This window comes from Anolis sagrei, chromosome Y (assembly GCF_037176765.1).
Source record: "Anolis sagrei isolate rAnoSag1 chromosome Y, rAnoSag1.mat, whole genome shotgun sequence".
In the NCBI taxonomy this organism is placed as follows: domain Eukaryota; kingdom Metazoa; phylum Chordata; class Lepidosauria; order Squamata; family Dactyloidae; genus Anolis; species Anolis sagrei.
Genome location: NC_090035.1, coordinates 20,920,490 through 20,937,521, shown reverse-complemented (window position 1 = coordinate 20,937,521; position 17,032 = coordinate 20,920,490). Strand labels below are relative to the sequence as shown.

The 17,032-nt window shown below is 46.6% G+C and overlaps 1 protein-coding gene across 4 annotated transcripts in view; it reads left to right on the top strand.

Annotated features, from left to right (window-relative positions):
• The window catches only part of LOC137095282 (protein cramped-like), a 66,386-nt gene that overhangs the window by 24,854 nt on the left and 24,500 nt on the right, over positions 1-17,032 (top strand). For all 4 annotated transcript variants that reach the window (XM_067461734.1, XM_067461735.1, XM_067461733.1 and 1 more), the window contains exons 6-9: positions 5,875-5,923; positions 14,932-15,017; positions 16,189-16,312; positions 16,893-16,974. In XM_067461734.1, the coding sequence (XP_067317835.1) occupies positions 5,875-5,923; positions 14,932-15,017; positions 16,189-16,312; positions 16,893-16,974 (341 nt within the window). The remainder of the gene's footprint in view (positions 1-5,874; positions 5,924-14,931; positions 15,018-16,188; positions 16,313-16,892; positions 16,975-17,032) is intronic.

The following is a 17,032-nucleotide window of genomic DNA, read 5'->3' as shown; positions in this document are numbered from 1 at the left end:
GTAATCTTTGCACCTAGAAATACAAAGTCTGTCACGGCCTCCACGGTTTCTCCCTCTATTTCCCAGTTGTCAATCATTCTTGTTGCCATAATCTTGGTTTTTTTGACGTTTAGCTGCAACCCGGCTTTTGCGCTTTCTTCTTTCACCTTGATTAGAAGGTTCCTCAGCTCCTCCTCGCTTTCGGCCATCAGAGTGGTGTCATCTGCATATCTGAGGTTGTTAATGTTTCTTCCAGCAATTTTCACCCCAGCTTTGCATTTATCCAGCCCCGCACATCGCATGATGTGTTCTGCATACAAGTTAAAAAGGTTGGGTGAGAGGATGCAGCCTTGCCGTACGCCTTTCCCAATCTTGAACCAGTCTGTTGTTCCGTGGTCAGTTCTGACTGTTGCTACTTGGTCCTTGTACAGATTCCTCAGGAGAGAGACAAGGTGGCTTGGGATGCCCATCCCACTAAGAACTTGCCACAATTTATTATGATCCACACAGTCAAAGGCTTTAGAATAGTCAATGAAGCAGAAGTAGATGTTTTTCTGAAACTCCCTGCTTTTCTCCATTATCCAGCGGATATTGGCAATTTGGTCTCTCGTTCCTCTACCTTTTCTAAACCCAGCCTGAACATCTGGCAACTCTCGCTCCATGTATTGCTGGAGTCTTCCTTGCAGGATCTTGAGCATTACCTTACTGGCATGAGAAATAAGGGCCACTGTACGGAAGTTGGAGCAGTCTTTTGCATTTCCCTTTTTTGGTATGGGGATATAAGTTGATTTTTTCCAGTCTGATGGCCATTCTTGTGTTTTCCATATTTGCTGGTAAATGGCATGCATCACCTTGACAGCATCATCTTTTAAGATTTTAAACAGTTCAGCTGGAATCCCGTCGTCTCCTGCTGCCTTGTTGTTAGCAATGCTTCTTAAGGCCCATTCCACCTCACTCCTCAGGATGTCTGGTTCTAATTCATTCACCACACCGTCAAAACTATCCTCAATATTATTATCCTTCCTATACAGATCTTCTGTATAGTCTCGCCACCTTCTCTTGATCTCTTCAGCTTCTGTTAGGTCCCTGCCATCTTTGTTTCTTATCATACCAATTTTTGCCTGAAATTTACCTCCAATGTTTCTAATTTTCTGGAAGAGGTCTCTTGTCCTTCCTATTCTGTTGTCTTCTTCCACTTCCATGCATTGCTTATTTAAAAATAGTTCCTTATCTCTTCTGGCTAACCTCTGGAATTGCGCATTTAACTGGGCATATCTCCCCTTATCCCTGTTTCCTTTTGCTTTCCTCCTTTCTTGGGCTACTTCCAGTGTCTCAGCAGACAACCATTTTGCCTTCTTGGTTTTCTTTTTCTTTGGAACGTACTTTGTTGCCGCCTCCTGAACAATGTCTCGGACTTCTGTCCATAGTTCTTCTGGGACTCTGTTTACTAAATCTAGTCCTTCAAATCTGTTCTTCACTTCCACTGTATATTCGCTAGGAATGTTAGTGAGATCATATCTAACTGGTCTGTGTATTTTCCCTGATCTCTTTAGTTTTATTCTAAATTGGGCAATAAGAAGTTCGTGATCTGAGCTACAGTCAGCCCCAGGTCTTGTTTTCACCGACTGGATGGATGTCCGCCACCTTTGGCTGCAAAGGATGTAGTCAATCTGATTTCGGTGCTGACCATCTGGTGAAGTCCATGTATAAAGCTGTCTTTTAGGTTGTTGGAAGAGAGTGTTTGTTATACACAGCGAGTTTTCCTGGCAAAATTCTATCAGCCTGCGTCCCGCTTCATTTTGTTCTCCCAGACCATGCTTGCCTGTGATCCCAGTTGTCATTTGACTTCCCACCTTGGCATTCCAGTCTCCTGTAATGAAAATAATGTCTCTTTTTGGTGTATTATCCAGTAGGTCCTGCAGATCCTCATAGAACTGATCTACTTCTGCTTCTTCAGCAGCTGTGGTTGGGGCGTATATTTGGATCACTGTAATGTTGAAAGGCTTTCCTTGCACTCGAATTGAGATCATTCTGTCATTTTTTGGGTTGTATCCAAGCACCGCTTTAGCAAATTTCTTATTAATTATGAAGGCTACTCCATTTCTTCGATGTTCCTCTTGTCCGCAGTAGTAGATCTGGTGGTCATCTGATGTGAAGTGGCCCATTCCAGTCCATTTCAGTTCGCTGACCCCCAGAATGTCTATCTTTAGTCTTGACATCTCACCAATAACAACATCCAATTTGCCCTGGCTCATAGATCTTACATTCCAGGTTCCTATGGGGTGTTGATCTTTAGAGCATCGGATTCGTCGTTCGCCTCCAGTACCGTCGGCCGCTAGCCTTCCTTTCGGCTTTGAGCTAGCTGCGTCATCACATCTGGGGCTAGTTGAACTTATCCTCTGCTCCTCCCCAGTAGCATTTTGGCCATCTTCCGACCTGGGAGTCCCATCTTCCAATGGCATACCGACATATCTCTGGTTGTACTGGTCCATTTAGTTTTCTTGGCAAGGATACTGGAGTGGTTTGCCATTGCCTTCCCCAGGGATCACGCTTGGTCTGACCTCTCTGCCACAACCGTCCCGTCTTGGGTGTCCCTTCACGGTTTCGCTCATGACATCATTGAGGTGCTCAAGCTCCAGCGCCCCGACAAGGCGGTGATCCTTGGCTGTAGCGGTTACAATAATAGTTTTGTCTTTGTTACAATAAAAAGAGTTTCTTCTCTTCACCAACAAGAAAACTTAACAGGAACTAAATCTCTGTCAGGATTTCTTCTATAGCTCAGATACACTAACCTGGTCCTATCTAGCTACAACCCAGCTATATCCCTAATAGCTGTTCAGTTTGCTTCAGCTAACTTTGCTGGCAAACCACTGGCAAACTTTGCCCTATCCTAACTCTTAAACCATAATCTTCTAAAACATCCTTTCTCTTCGAACTCTAATCTTCAACTCCCCCTTTCTGACTTAAAAGGCTCTTTTTCCCTCCAAGCCTCTCTAAACTCCGCCTCCTTTTCTAAACCAATCCTGGTCGATCTCTGCTGGCTCAGGCCTAAGACACGCCCCCTCTCTAAACTCTCTCTAAGATTGTGCCTTCCCTGATCTAAAATGGCTACTGCTGTTTCGCCAGGCCCACCTAAGCTGCAAACTAGCTGGCAGACTCACTCTAGGCCCTGCAATCCTGGCTGCAAAAGGTAAGGGACCTTTACACACCACCTGACATCCGCCAGGAAGTGGCAGCCAATAATGAAAGGACCAAGGCAGAGACATCTCCAGCTCACCACCTGTTTGGGTAACAGCCAGCATGTCAACAACCTAAATCTAGACATAGTTTTCTAAGATCTACAGAGACACTCGCTAGAACACCTCAGCAAGCGAGAGTCCAAGAGTGGCAGGCTCAAACCCAGAACCTCAACCAATGGCTGATACCAAATAAGAGACTGCCCCCTGGGCACACAGAGGACTGGGCGACTTGGAAGGTGCTGAACAGACTGCGCTCTGGCACCACAAGATGTTGAGCCAACCTCAAGAAATGGGGGCACAAAGTGGAATCCTTGACATGCAAGTGTGGAGAAGAGCAAACCACTGACCACCTGTTGCAATGTAACCTGAGCCCTGTCACATGCACAATGGAGGACCTTCTTGCAGCAACACCAGAAGCACTCCAAGTGGCCAGATACTGGTCAAAGTACATTTATTCATCTACCAAACTCACAAATTTTGTATTTTGTCTGTTTGTTTGCTTTGTTCTGTTAGAAATGTAATATAATTGACTGGTTGCCCTGACACGACAAATAAAATCAGTGGGTTTCAGTGTGCTCTCTGGCTGTAGGGTAAACTACAACTCCCATCATGGTGAGTCAGTTCCCTCAAACCCCTCCAGCAGGTTGAGTTAGTCATGGGGGTTCTGTGTTCTAAGTATGGTCAGGTCCATCATTGGTGGAGGTCACAGTTTCTCTTTTTTTGAGTGAACTACAACTCCCAGAAAGGAAGGCCAGTTCCCCCCAACCCCTCTAGTAATCAAATTTCAACATATCAAGTATATTTACCAAGGTTGGGAGCTTTAGCTGTTTGTGGAGGCAGCAGTATGTCTGTGTAAGTGGACATGCACTTATAGATGACTGGAGTTACACTTAAAAATATCCTTGTTCCAACTTACAAACAAACCTACAGAACCTAAGGACTGCCTGTATTACGTTCATAGGAAGTTAGGTTAAGTCCTAAAGTTCTCTGCAACATTTTTTTTCAACTAACCAGGCAGGACGAATCCTTACTTCTCTAAGTTGTAGGGTTTTGCAGATCTGTTACAGATCTGTTACAGATTGTGGAATTAAGAAATGTGTCACAGTAACTTGTAACCCGCAAGATTTTTTTTTAGGCCTGATAAATCATTAAAGAGTTTTCTTCAAATGCTCCCTTGTTTTGTAAGGGTGCTAGTGGGGTATACCTATTACATTAATAGAAAACTAGAAGTAGGTAAAAGTCACCATAGCTTCTCTGCTTTAGCAGATATTTCAGAGTGTATTCCCAGCCACAACCTGTTCTTAAAAATCATCTAAGTACCTTGGATCTGTCCTAAACTCTATGGATTCCATCTTACCTCAATCAAAGAATGGAGCATTGGATACTGTAAAGAATCAGGGAAGGCCACCAGTTTGTAAAGAGAAGCATGCACCTATGTGCAGTCCTCTGTCAACACTTTAATATCTGAATTGCTATGAGTGTTATAAAGCAGAAGCCTCTTGGCTTGGAATCACAGGCTTGAGTCTCTCTTGTATGAAACAAAGTATCAATGTTTATTCAAACATTCCAAGCTCCAAACGATTGTGGTTACAATTACTATTTTTTGTTGCAAACTTGAGTTTCAGTCACATATAATATACTTGTTGCACTTTCCTGAAATAGGCTTTCAATGTTTCTCATTTATCAAGATGGTATTTGATTTACACATACAGGACTAAAAGTACTTTCCGATTCAAGCACCACTGGCTTTTCTTTAGGTTCCCAAAACTTGTATTCTATTTGACTAGCGGCTTACTTTTCTAACAGGATTTATTAACTACCATTCATGAACAGGAATCCCTAACTCTCTGTCCTTCACAAACTGCAATCCCTACTCAACTAACTCTCTTTTAAAACTCTCTCTCTCTCAGACAGGGTTAACTTCTTCTCTTCACACAGATTCCTAACTGTTCCCAAATAGCTTTTCCTTAACTAACTTCACAAGCAGCCATTCTCAACTAACTCTCTAACAGAGATTCCTCACTGTCTCCCTCAGACAGTGTTTCTTAACTTCTTCTTTTAGGCAGAGATTCCCAACTCTCCTTTTCTTAAACAGGAAGTCCTACTTCAATAACAGAAGTTCCTGACTTCTTTTCTCACACAGAGATCCCTAACACATTTTCTTAACTGCTCATTTCTCAAACTCTGTTCCCAACTGTCATTTTCTAAACTCTCTACTCTAACTGCCCCTTTTGAACTTAACTCCGCCCCTTTAGAATGTTCTGCTCTGCTCTTCCCAACTGTCTGCACTAATCTGCATAGGACCAATCGGGCTCCATATGCAAATGATCTTGTCCTCTGTTGCTATACTCTCTTGTCTCTAATCTTCCTTATCTGCCCCCTGCGAACATAGATCTATACACTAAAATTTTCACTCAGAGTAACAAATTCGCTACAGATACTGACAGTGAAAGGCCACCATCTCCCCTTTCTCCTCCTCTTTTTGTATTTCTAAAATCCTTTTAAAAAATTCTTCTTGTAGGATTTTCATTGAAATGCTCTGTCCTTAAGAATTACTACTGTCCAATAATAAAGATCAAATCTAGACATTATTACCTTTCCTAAAACGTGCAATTCTTCAACCTTGCCCATGTTTTATTCTTCATTTTATTTAAAGGTATGGATGACAAAAATGCAGCTAAACTCAATGAGCTTATTCAAGTTGGGTAAGTAATTTCTCTTTCTCTTCTAAAAAATATAAACAGTATATGATTACTATCTTTTGAAATGTTTTTTTATATCAATTCATCAGCTGTTCAAGACAGGAGTCTATCATCTTGGATTTGTCAGTTTATAAACTAGGGTCATGCAAGTTGCAAAAAAGTTTATTGTATATACTCAAGTATAAGCCCACCCAAAAATAATGCAAGGTACCTAATTTTACCACAAAAAACCCTGGGAAAACGTATTTACTCGAGTATAAGCCAAGGGTGGGAAATGCAGCAGCTACTGGCAAATTTCAAAATAAAAATAGATATCAATAAAATTACATTAATTGAGGCATCATTAGGTTAAATGTTTTGGAATATTTACATAAAACTGGAATTTAAGATAAGACTGTCCAACTCTGATTAAATAATTATTCTAATCTTTCCTGTCATAGTCACTGTGAATAGTAAATTTGGTACTTGTGTGCCTGCGCAGTACAGCTTTCGGAACCTTCTAGAAGCTATTTATTTATTTATCGTGTCATCAGCAACCATTGTTTTACAATTCTAACAGAGCAAAACAAACACAGAGATTAAAATGAAAAAGAAAAAAAAAAGAAAAAAAAACCACACAGATTTTGTAAATTTGGTATTTGGTTAAATGTCCTTTGACCAGTATCTGGCCACTTGGAGTGCCTCTGGGGTTGCCGCAAGAAGGTCCTCCATCGTGCATGTGGCAGGGCTCAGGGTGCATTGCAGCAGGTGGTCAGTGGTTTGTTCTTCTCCGCACTCGCATGCCGAGGATTCCACCCTGTAGCCCCATTTCTTAAGATTGGCTCTGCATCTCGTGGTGCCAGAGCGCAATCTGTTCAGCGCCTTCCAAGTCGCCCAGTCTTCTGAGTGCCCAGGGGGGAGTCTCTCATCTGGTATCACCCATGAATTGAGGTGCTGGGTTTGGGCCTGCCACTTTTGGACTCTCGCTTGCTGGGGTGTTCCAGCGAGTGTCTCTGTAGTTCTAAGAAAGCTATGTCTTGATTTAAGTCGTTGACGTGCTGGCTGATACCCAAACAGGGGATGAGCTGGAGATGTCTCTGCCTTGGTCCTTTCACTATTGGCTGCTACTTCCCGGCGGATGTCAGGTGGTGCAATACCGGCTAAGCAGTGTAATTTCTCCAGTGGTGTGGGTCGCAGACACCCCGTGATAATGCGGCATGTCTCATTAAGAGCCACATCCACTGTTTTAGTGTGATGAGATGTGTTCCACACTGGGCATGCATACTCAGCAGCAGAGTAGCATAGCGCAAGGGCAGATGTCTTCACTGTGTCTGGTTGTGATCCCCAGGTTGTGCCAGTCAGCTTTCGTATGATGTTGTTTCTAGCGCCCACTTTTTGTTTGATGTTCAGGCAGTGCTTCTTGTAGGTCAGAGCACGGTCCAAAGTGACTCCCAGGTATTTGGGTGCGCTGCAATGCTCCAGTGGGATTCCTTCCCAGGTAATCCTCAGAGCTCGGGATGCTTGTCTGTTCTTAAGGTGAAAGGCGCATGTCTGTGTTTTAGATGGATTAGGGATCAGATGGTTTTCCCTGTAATAGGCAGTAAGAGCACCTAGAGCTTCGGAGAGCTTCTGTTCTACCATCTCAAAGCTCCCTGCTTGAGCAGTAATGGCGCGATCGTCAGCATAGATGAATCTCTCTGTCCCTTCTGGCAGTGGCTGGTCATTTGTGTAGATGTTGAACATGGATGGAGCAAGCACATTCCCCTGAGGCAGGCCGTTCTTCTGTTTCCGCCATCTGCTTCTCTGGCCCTGGAACTCAACAAAAAAGCTCCTGTTTTGTAGCAGGTTTCCTATCAGGCGGGTGAGGTGGTAGTCCTTTGTGATATTATACATTTTTCTCAGGAGGAGGCGGTGGTTCACAGTATCATAGGCTGCTGATTTTAGACCCCCACTAGCCCCGCCCACCTCCCTCGAGTATAAGTTGCCCGTGGGCGGGGCTAGCCAGCAGTTCTCTTTTCCGCGCTCTTGGCAGCAGCTTGAGAACCTCTTTCTTCTTGCGAGCTCTCTTTGATTTTATTGGAAAATTTGACTAGACTGACAACTGACTAAGCTATTGGATTGTGATTTGGACTCTGTTTGCCAACGATTGACCCGGACTGTTAGACCTGATTCTTCAGCCATTTGACTTCACGTGCGTGTAACGTGATGGCTACCACCTCGTACAAACGATGCTCTAATTGCCCCAACATGTATCCTGATACGGATGGGCATTCCCTGTGCTTGGCCTGCCTTGGAGAGGGTCACCTCGCCCAAGCCTGCTCAGTCTGTATGGTCTTTACGCCACAGACCAGGAAGAATTGGGAGTTGCATCTTAAAGTAGCCCCCTATGAAAGAGCCCTGCTCCCCCCCCCCACCCCACCCCATCGCCACAACAAACCGCCCCGGCTGTATCTGCCTTGCCCTTGGATCAGGCTGTAGGGCTGACGAAAAAGAAGGCGAAAAGGCCAAAGGACAAGGCCATGCAAGATGGCCGCTGACCAGTTTTGGGACGAAAAGCGGTTTCAAAAAAGGCGGGAAGCGCCTCTTCTTCCTCCGCCATCTCTGCTCCTCCCCCTCTAATGGCGGAGACTCAGGAACAGACAAGCAAGCCTCTGGGGGCCCCTACCTTATCCCTCGAGGGAGCGGACGCCACTCCTATCCGGGTGCAGCTGTCGAGACCGGAGGGCTCGGTCTCTGAGATCCTGTTAACCCCCCAGATGCCGACGTTGTCTTCTTCGGCAGGCAGGGCGAGTGGGGAGTCTGTGCTAGAAGGGACACTGGCCTCAGTGGCCCCTCCCACAACTCCTCCTTTGAAACCAGTGCCGTCTTGCAGCGGCGCGTTCGGGGGCATCTTCAACGGCCCTCCCACCCGCGCTGCCGACTCGGCTGTGGGAGCGGCTTCCCCGAGGGCCGTCTCCACCGCCCCGCCCACCCGCGCTGCCGACCTGTTGCTGGAGGCAGCCTCTCCTAGGCCGCCGATGTCGAGCCTTCCCCCCAGGTCCGAATGAGATGTTGGGGCGATAACTTTCTGGGGCCTCCGATGCGGGCAGCAACACCTGCGATGGCCACCTACCAAGGCCAACAGAGGAAAGGCAGGGGGTCACGCCACCCCAGCAAGCGTCCCAGGCGTTCCAGATCCCCTTCGCGGAGGAGCAGAGGCTCTCGAGGCCGACGGTACCGAGCCTCCGCTAGAAGCGGCCAACGTTCCAGGTCATCCTCCTCTTCGTCGTCTTCGTCGACCTCCTCCTCTTCTTCCTCCGCCTGCTCCAGGCGTTGGAGGCGCTCCCATCGCTCCAGGGCCTCGTCGACCCACCAGGGTAGGTATGGCCCGAGACCTACGGCCCCGCAGGGATATTGGCAGATGGCTCCGTCGGGCCAATTCATCTTTGTGCCGGCCCCAATCCCATTCCCGGTGGCAGCGGGGGGCCCTCCTCCTCCTCCTCCTCTGTTGGGACACGGGGTGTCTCCCTCCAGGCGGGCCCGTCCCCCGCACGTGCCCCACCTTTGCAGGCTACCCTATTGGGCCTTTTTCAGGCCCCAGCTGTGGAAGTTCGACTGCCCTGCCAGGGGCCAACCCTTGCATTGCCGAGATGCACCCGCTGGTGCTACAACCTGTGTTGACCAAGCATATCACCAAGAAGCACCCGTTGGCACTGCAACTTGTGCTGACCTTGTGTTGTGTACTTCTCCTGCTGTGTTGCCCTCTGCTAATTCTGACTCTGCACCCCCCCCCCCCGACTGGACTGGGCCCCACTACTGCCACTCCGTTGAGAGCAACTGTTGTGGACTCACCCAGGGCCATGGACCAGGACAATATTGATCCGAGGTACAGTGACTCTGGCTCAGAACCGCCTGAAGTATCCCAGACTCTGGAGGGTGAGGATGTTTCTTCTACTTTGCCCGCTGATTTTAACAAGTTTGCAGCCTTGGTGGAGAGGATGATCAAGGCTTTAGATATACCTGCCCCAAAACCTCCTGAGCATGTGGAGGATCCGATGTTCTCATTGGATGAACAGAATGTGGTCTCCTCCTCCGCCCTCCCCATGTTGCCTTACTTGCTAAAGCTGGCGAAGGTTGCCGACATGTCGCCTTTGGCTGTACTGGCCATCCCTAGGAGGCTGGACTCATTATATAAAATTGATATAGCTATGGCCAAATGGGTGGTGGCACCACCTAAGGCAAATACTGTTGTGGCGGAAGTCACCAAATCCAAATGCCCCAAGAATTCAGTAACCACCCCCCCTGATAGGGAGGGAAGAAAATTGGACACGCTGGGTAAAAAAGCCTATCTTTCTGCCAGCTTATTCACACGTATGGCTCATTATGCAACATATATGAGCGGTTACAAATCATTCCTGTGGAACTGAATGTTGCCGTATATTGAGTCTATACCGGAGGAAGAACAGCGTCTCCCCAGAGCATTACAGGTTGAGGCTCTGGTGTTGTCAAAACTACAAAAAGACTTCGCCAAACATATGGCAGAGACAGCTGGCAATTTATTTGCCACTGCAACTTCCATTCGAAGACATGCCTGGTTAAGGGCCTCTAATCTTTCAGAAGAGGGGAAGGCTTTAGCTGAAGACCTCCCTTTTCACGAAGAAGGGCTGTTCAACCCCAATACAGACGACCATTTAAAACGGAAACAAGATGTCAGGCAATCAGCCTACAAATTCGGCTACACGTGGCAGCCATATAACCAACCAAAGCCCAGGTGGCAACACTCTACATCCTCTTATTGTAGACCCTTTAACAACTCCTTTTCTGGGCCTTTCAGAAATAGATCGGCGGGAGCATCGAGATTTCAGGGGGGCCATTGAACCCCTTACTTTCAAAAGGCCAGGGCACAACCCTTCCAAGGGAAGCCCAAACTCTCTGGCGCCTCCAAGAAGCACCTTTGATGTCCTCACTGGGGATGTTGGGCACGACGCAGCTGAGCCTCTGCCAGTTCCACAAGGGAAGTCCCCGGTTGGGATCCCGTTTCCACACTGTTCAATCTCTTTAGACACGGAGAGCTCCGTTGGGCCGTTCACCCTTTTCGAGGACAGGCTCGCTCCCTTCTATAATGAGTGGGCAAGCATCACCACAGATGCCTGGGTCTTGTCTATTTTTTATAACGGTTACAGTATTGAGTTTGAGGAGGTCCCTAGAGTGGGCCGGGTTCAGGGCACGCCTTTCTCCCCTCAGCTTATGCAAGAGATTGAGATGCTGTTACGAAAGGGTGCCATTTCGCTGGTGGACCCTTTCGCGGTTCCATTCTGGGTTTTTTCTAGATATTTTCTGATTGTTAAACGTGGAGGTGGAATGCGCCCTATCCTTGACCTTAGGGCACTAAATAAACACATTAAGCCCAAGAGATTTTGTATGGTGACTCTTGCTTCCATAGCCCTCCTACTGTTTCAGGAGGCCTGGTTTGCGACCGTCAACCTTAGAGGCGCATACTTCCACATCTCTATTGCCCCACACCATCGTAGGTTTCTCTCTTTTCGGGTGAATGGGCAGATGTACTGTTTTAACGTCCTACCATTTGGCCTTTCCGCTGCCCCACGGGTTTTCACAAAGTGTATGGCTGTAGTGGCCGCACACCTAAGGACTAGGGGTGTGACGGTCTATCCGTACATTGATGACTGGTTGATAGTGGCTAAATCTCACGGCTTGCTTCAACAACACGTGTCCATGGATTTGTCTCTTCTCCAGACGCTGGGCCTCGTACTCAACCCGGACAAGTCGGTCTTGGTACCGTCGCAGCGCATCCAGTTCATCGGGGTGCTTCTGGATTCCGTTGCCGAGAGAGCCTTTTTACCCGAGGACCGGTTCAACAACCTGCGCGACCTGATCAACCTAACCATTACTTCTCCCGACACATCAGCCAAGCACATCCAGGTCCTGTTAGGGCACATGGCCTCAACCACGTCGGTTATACGTTATTCCAGGTTGTGTATGCAGCCACTCCAATCTTGGTTCCTCTCCAGCTTCAATCCGCTGTGGGACAACTCCGCCATGAGACTGTCCGCCCCGCAGTGGGTCCGTGCCTCACTCCAATGCCGGATGGATCCGACATGGGCCTGTGCGGGACTATCCTTTTACGCCCCTCGCGCCACAAGCATGGTCACTACAGACTCGTCCCTCACGGGATGGGGGGCCCACTCCCACAGTCTAGTAGCTCACTGCATGTGGACAACAGAAGAAAGCGCTCTTCACATAAACGCTCTTGAGCTTCTAGCCGTAGACAAGGCCCTGTGGTCCTTCAAAATGGTAGTCGCAGGTCAGGTAGTACACATTCTCACCGACAACACCACGGTGATGTACTACCTGAACAAGCAGGGGGGCACACGCTCTCACATGCTCCTAGCCCTTTCCACACAGATTTGGGAGTGGTGCATAGACAGAGGGATTCATCTTCTTGTGACACATGTGCCAGGAGAGCAGAATCTGTTAGCAGACTCCTTGAGTCGGGACCCTCTGGCACATCACGAATGGTCCCTGAACCCGGAGGAAGTTCGGAAACTCTTCCTCGCATGGGGAACCCCAGAACTGGACCTGTTCGCAACACTGGACCTGTTCAATTCGAAATGTCCCCTCTTTTGCACACGAACGCGTGCTATGCCTCGGGAGGTGTCTAGGAGACGCCTTAGTACTCACATGGATGGGTCGGAGGACCTATGCCTTCCCTCCCTTCCCTCTTCTACTGAGGGTCATTGCGAAGGTCCAGAGGGACAACGCCCATTGCATACTGGTAACACCATGGTGGCCAAGACAACCATGGTTCTCGCCTCTGCGGCAGATGGCGAAGGAGGTCTTCACCCGCCTACCAGTCAGGACAGACCTGTTAACATCACAGGGAGGCCAGGTGTTGTACCCAGAGGTACACAAACTGAGGCTAACGGCCTGGCAGATCCTTCCCACCATGTAGCCCCTTTTTCTGATTTATCTCACTCTGTGCTTCGGATCATCGAGGCGGCACATAGGCCATCTACAAAGCGTTCCTACCTCTTTAAGTGGGCACGGTTTTCCTCCTTCGCCAAGAAATGGGGAATAGACCCTGACACAGCCCCCATCTCCCTAGTATTAGATTTCCTAGTGTCGCTGTTGGATGCGGGTTTATCGTTTTCATCGTTAAAATGTTATTTGGCCGCCATTTCCTGGTTTTGACGGAAGTTTGGCCTCCCTTCTTGTTTCCTGGACCCTTTGGTTAAGACGTTTTTGAGGGGATTTAGGAACACCAGACCCCCGACAATCCCGGTCGTCCCATTTTGGAGCTTGGAGCTTGTGCTTAACTCGTTAATGAAGGCTCCTTTTGAACCCTTAGCATCCACAAGCCTTTCTTGCCTATCATGGAAAACGGCCTTTCTGATCACCATCACATCGGCGAGGCGGTCTATGAGCTGTCTGCCCTTAGGGCGGACCCACCATACCTTAAATTTCATAAGGAAAAGGCAGTGCTGAGGACTGACATACCTTTCCTCCCTAAGGTATCTACACAGTTTCACATCTCCCAGGATTTGATACTACCTTCCTTTTTCCAAAACCCCGTTGGAGAAGGGTTTGCATTTACTAGATGTCCGCAGGGCTCTAGCCTTCTACGTAGATAGGACGGCTGCTTTTAGGAAAACCCCTAAATTGTTTGTTAAATACCATGCAGACGTTTTGGGCCAACCAGTTTCGTCTCAGAGACTATCCTCCTGGATTGTGTCGACGATCCACTTGTGTTATCGCCTAGTTGGCAAGGACTTGCCCCTTCCCATGAGGGGTCATTCCACAAGGGCAGTTGCCACGTCAGCTGCTTTTTGGAAGGGGGTTCCTTTGGACGCTATTTGTCGTGCAGCTATCTGGTCTTCACCCCTCTCCTTTGTGACCCACTATAAATTGGATGTCATTTCACGGCGGGACGCACAATTCGGCAGGGCAGTCCTGTTTTCAGCGGTGGCATGATGCCCACCATCCATGGTTAGTTAGCTTGCTAATCTACCAAATGTACGATTCACAGTGACTTCGACAGGAAATTATAAGTTGCTTACCTGTAACTGTAGTTTCCTGAGTAGTCACCTGTGAATTCGTACATACCCGCCCATCCTCCCCTCGAGTTCATGCTACGCCTTCTGGCTGCTCTGTGGCGAAAGAGAACTGCCGGCTAGCCCCGCCCACGGGCTACTTATACTCGAGGGAGGTGGGCGGGGCTAGTGGGGGTCTAAAATTATTATTTTAGCTTCTAGAAGGTTCCGAAAGCTGTACTGCGCAGGCGCACAAGTACCAAATGTACGAATTCACAGGTGACTACTCAGGAAACTACAGTTACAGGTAATCAACTTATAATTCTTCAATGTCAATGTGCCTACGTATCCTTCCAATAATAATAAAGTAAAATAATGACTGTAATAATAATCATCATCATCATCATCATGGAGTAAAGTGATGGAGATGTAATAATATCGGTAATAATAGAGCAGAATAATATATGTAATCATCATAAAGTAAAATATTGTAAAGGTAATAATAATAGTAATAAATAGAGAACATTAATAAATGTAATAAAAATAATCTTAATAACAGTAAAATAATAAATAACATTGACTTGAATATAAGCTGATGGGGGCGTTTTCAGCCTAAAAAAGGGCTGAAAACCTCAAGTATATATGGTAATTCCAGCTAATATTTATCTATTTTACATAAATCTTGGGGACAAACATTCTTCTGAAAAATGTTTTGTTTCCTGTTGTTTTGTCTGAATTCATATTTGGCAGTCTTCAGTTAATTGCTTTTTCTACTTCATATGTTTTAAAAACATTATGCTACTGAGACAACTGGGTGGTTTAAAAATCTACAAGATATTGTATAATAATTCCTTTGTAGTTTTGAAGCCCAGATAAACCATGCAACATCCAAATGTTTTATTGACTTTTGCATAATTTTTTTTCATGCCAATCGCAAAGCCTCTATGAATTTTTTTTGGAGAGCTGCTGTTCCACTGATGCCCCAACTGTTCCACTCTTTCCTAGAGCAACAACTGTGCGCTACAAAGGGAGGAATCTTCGTATCAAAGCCCCGATGTGCAGGGCTCTGAAGAAGCTCTGTGATCCAGACGGTACGTAAGAGACCGTAGCAGAAGCAAAACAGGCTGGAATTAATTGTAGGAAAAGAGCAAAGTGTATTGCCTGGCCAGTTCCCACAGTATGTCATATGAATATGTCCAAATATATTCTGATCTGAATGGATCTGCACAAGATTTAGTACACTCCATTTATCACTTGGCTGCTGAGTATGTATCTCCAGTTTGTAGTTGCCTTGCGGCTGGCAGAGTGGATCAAGAGGTAGCATAGCGGACCAAACTCAAAGGAGGCTCACCAATGGTTCCTCTTCATCCTGGAAAGAAGTGACTAGTGGAGTGCTGCAGGGTTCAGCCCTGGGTCTTTCAGCGCTGAACAACATCATTATTAATGACATAGATGAAGGCTTAGAGGGCATGCTGATCAAGTTTGCCGATGGTACCAAATTAAGAGGGCTATCTTAATAGTCAAGAAGTCAGGATCAGAATCCAAAATTGCCATAACAGATTGGAGAACTGATTGTTGAAAACCAACAAAATGAATTTCAAAAAGGACATATGTAAGCTACTATACTTAGGCGGCTTACAAATGTTAATTTGCCCCCAGGCTTATAATCTACACAAGAAACATATGGTATCATACATAAGACACTTGGCTGTGTCTTGCTAGTGGCCTCCTTCCCACTCAAGTGCCAGCAGAATGGCAGTTGAAAGTTTTATCACATGCCAGCATAATCATAGCTGGTTTTGTATTGCAAGAATATCTGTGCCATGTGAAATTAGAATATCTCTCCTGTCTGCGACATTTTTTGCATCATAATTACTGCTATGGCCGATATTATTGAGACTATTACTATTGTATCTAAAAAGAAAATCAGCATTTTCTCTCTAATGTCCTCCTGGCATTAAGGACTACAACTCTCTTCATGTTGTCTGGAGCTGATTAAGGTGCAAGCAAAACCTCCAAAGGACATGACATTGATTTACACTGTCCTAGAGATCACTGCAATGTGTCTGGATATCCTGAAAGTAGAAATTTTGGGACATGAACACATTAGTTTGTCAGGTCTCTGTGTGTTGGAAAAATTTTGGCACTCTTGAACACATCAAATGCAATTTCTCTGTGTCTTCAGCTTCTCTTATGAGCCTATTACTGTGCAGCACATCCTTGCAGCAGCTTCAAGCATTGTCTCTACTTCTTTCCTCCCAGGGATTAGCGATGAGGAGGATCAAAAGCCAGTGCGTCTCCCTCTGAAAGTCCCCGTGGAGCTGCAGCCGCGGAATAATCACGCATGGGCCCGTGTGCAGAGCCTGGCCCAGAACCCACGTCTCAGGTATCTTGAAATGAGATGTTAGATATGGACAGGGAGCTCCAAACCTGAACCTAAAATTGGTTTCATAATTTCAAACAAATTAATAAAGAGTCTGTCAGTTGGACAGCAGTATTAGGATTTAATTTCTACAGCCTTTGAATCATTCTGTCCACTATTAGCAAAAATCTGGTCACTGTTCTAGGTTGTTAAAGGTAAAGGTTTCCCCTTTACATTAAGTCTAGTCATGACTGACTCTGGGGGGTGGTACTCATCTCCATTTCTAAGCCAAAGAGCCGGCATTGTCCGTAGACACCACCAGGGTCATATGGCCAGCATGACTGCATAGAGTCCCATTACCCTCCTGTAGAAGCGGTACCTATTTATCTACTCAAATTTGCATGTTTTTGAACTGCTGTGTTGGCAGAAATTGAGGCTAACAGTGGGAGCTCACCACTCCCCAGATTCAAACCACCAACCTTTTGGTCACAAGTTCAGCAGCTCATGGGTGTAACCCACTGCGCCACTGGGGGCTCCTCTACATTGTTAGTGAAATACTATTTGCTAAATCCTTTGCTTTATCCTTCCTCACATGACTTGCCAGGATGATTGTGGAGCTGCACCGTAAAGTATCCAGCCTCATTGAATTCCTGAAGCAGAAATGGGCTCTTCACGAAGTCCGCATTGTATCCTCCTTGTTGTCGTTATCCTTAGTTGGTGTATTTTGTCTTGAGGGAGGGGGGG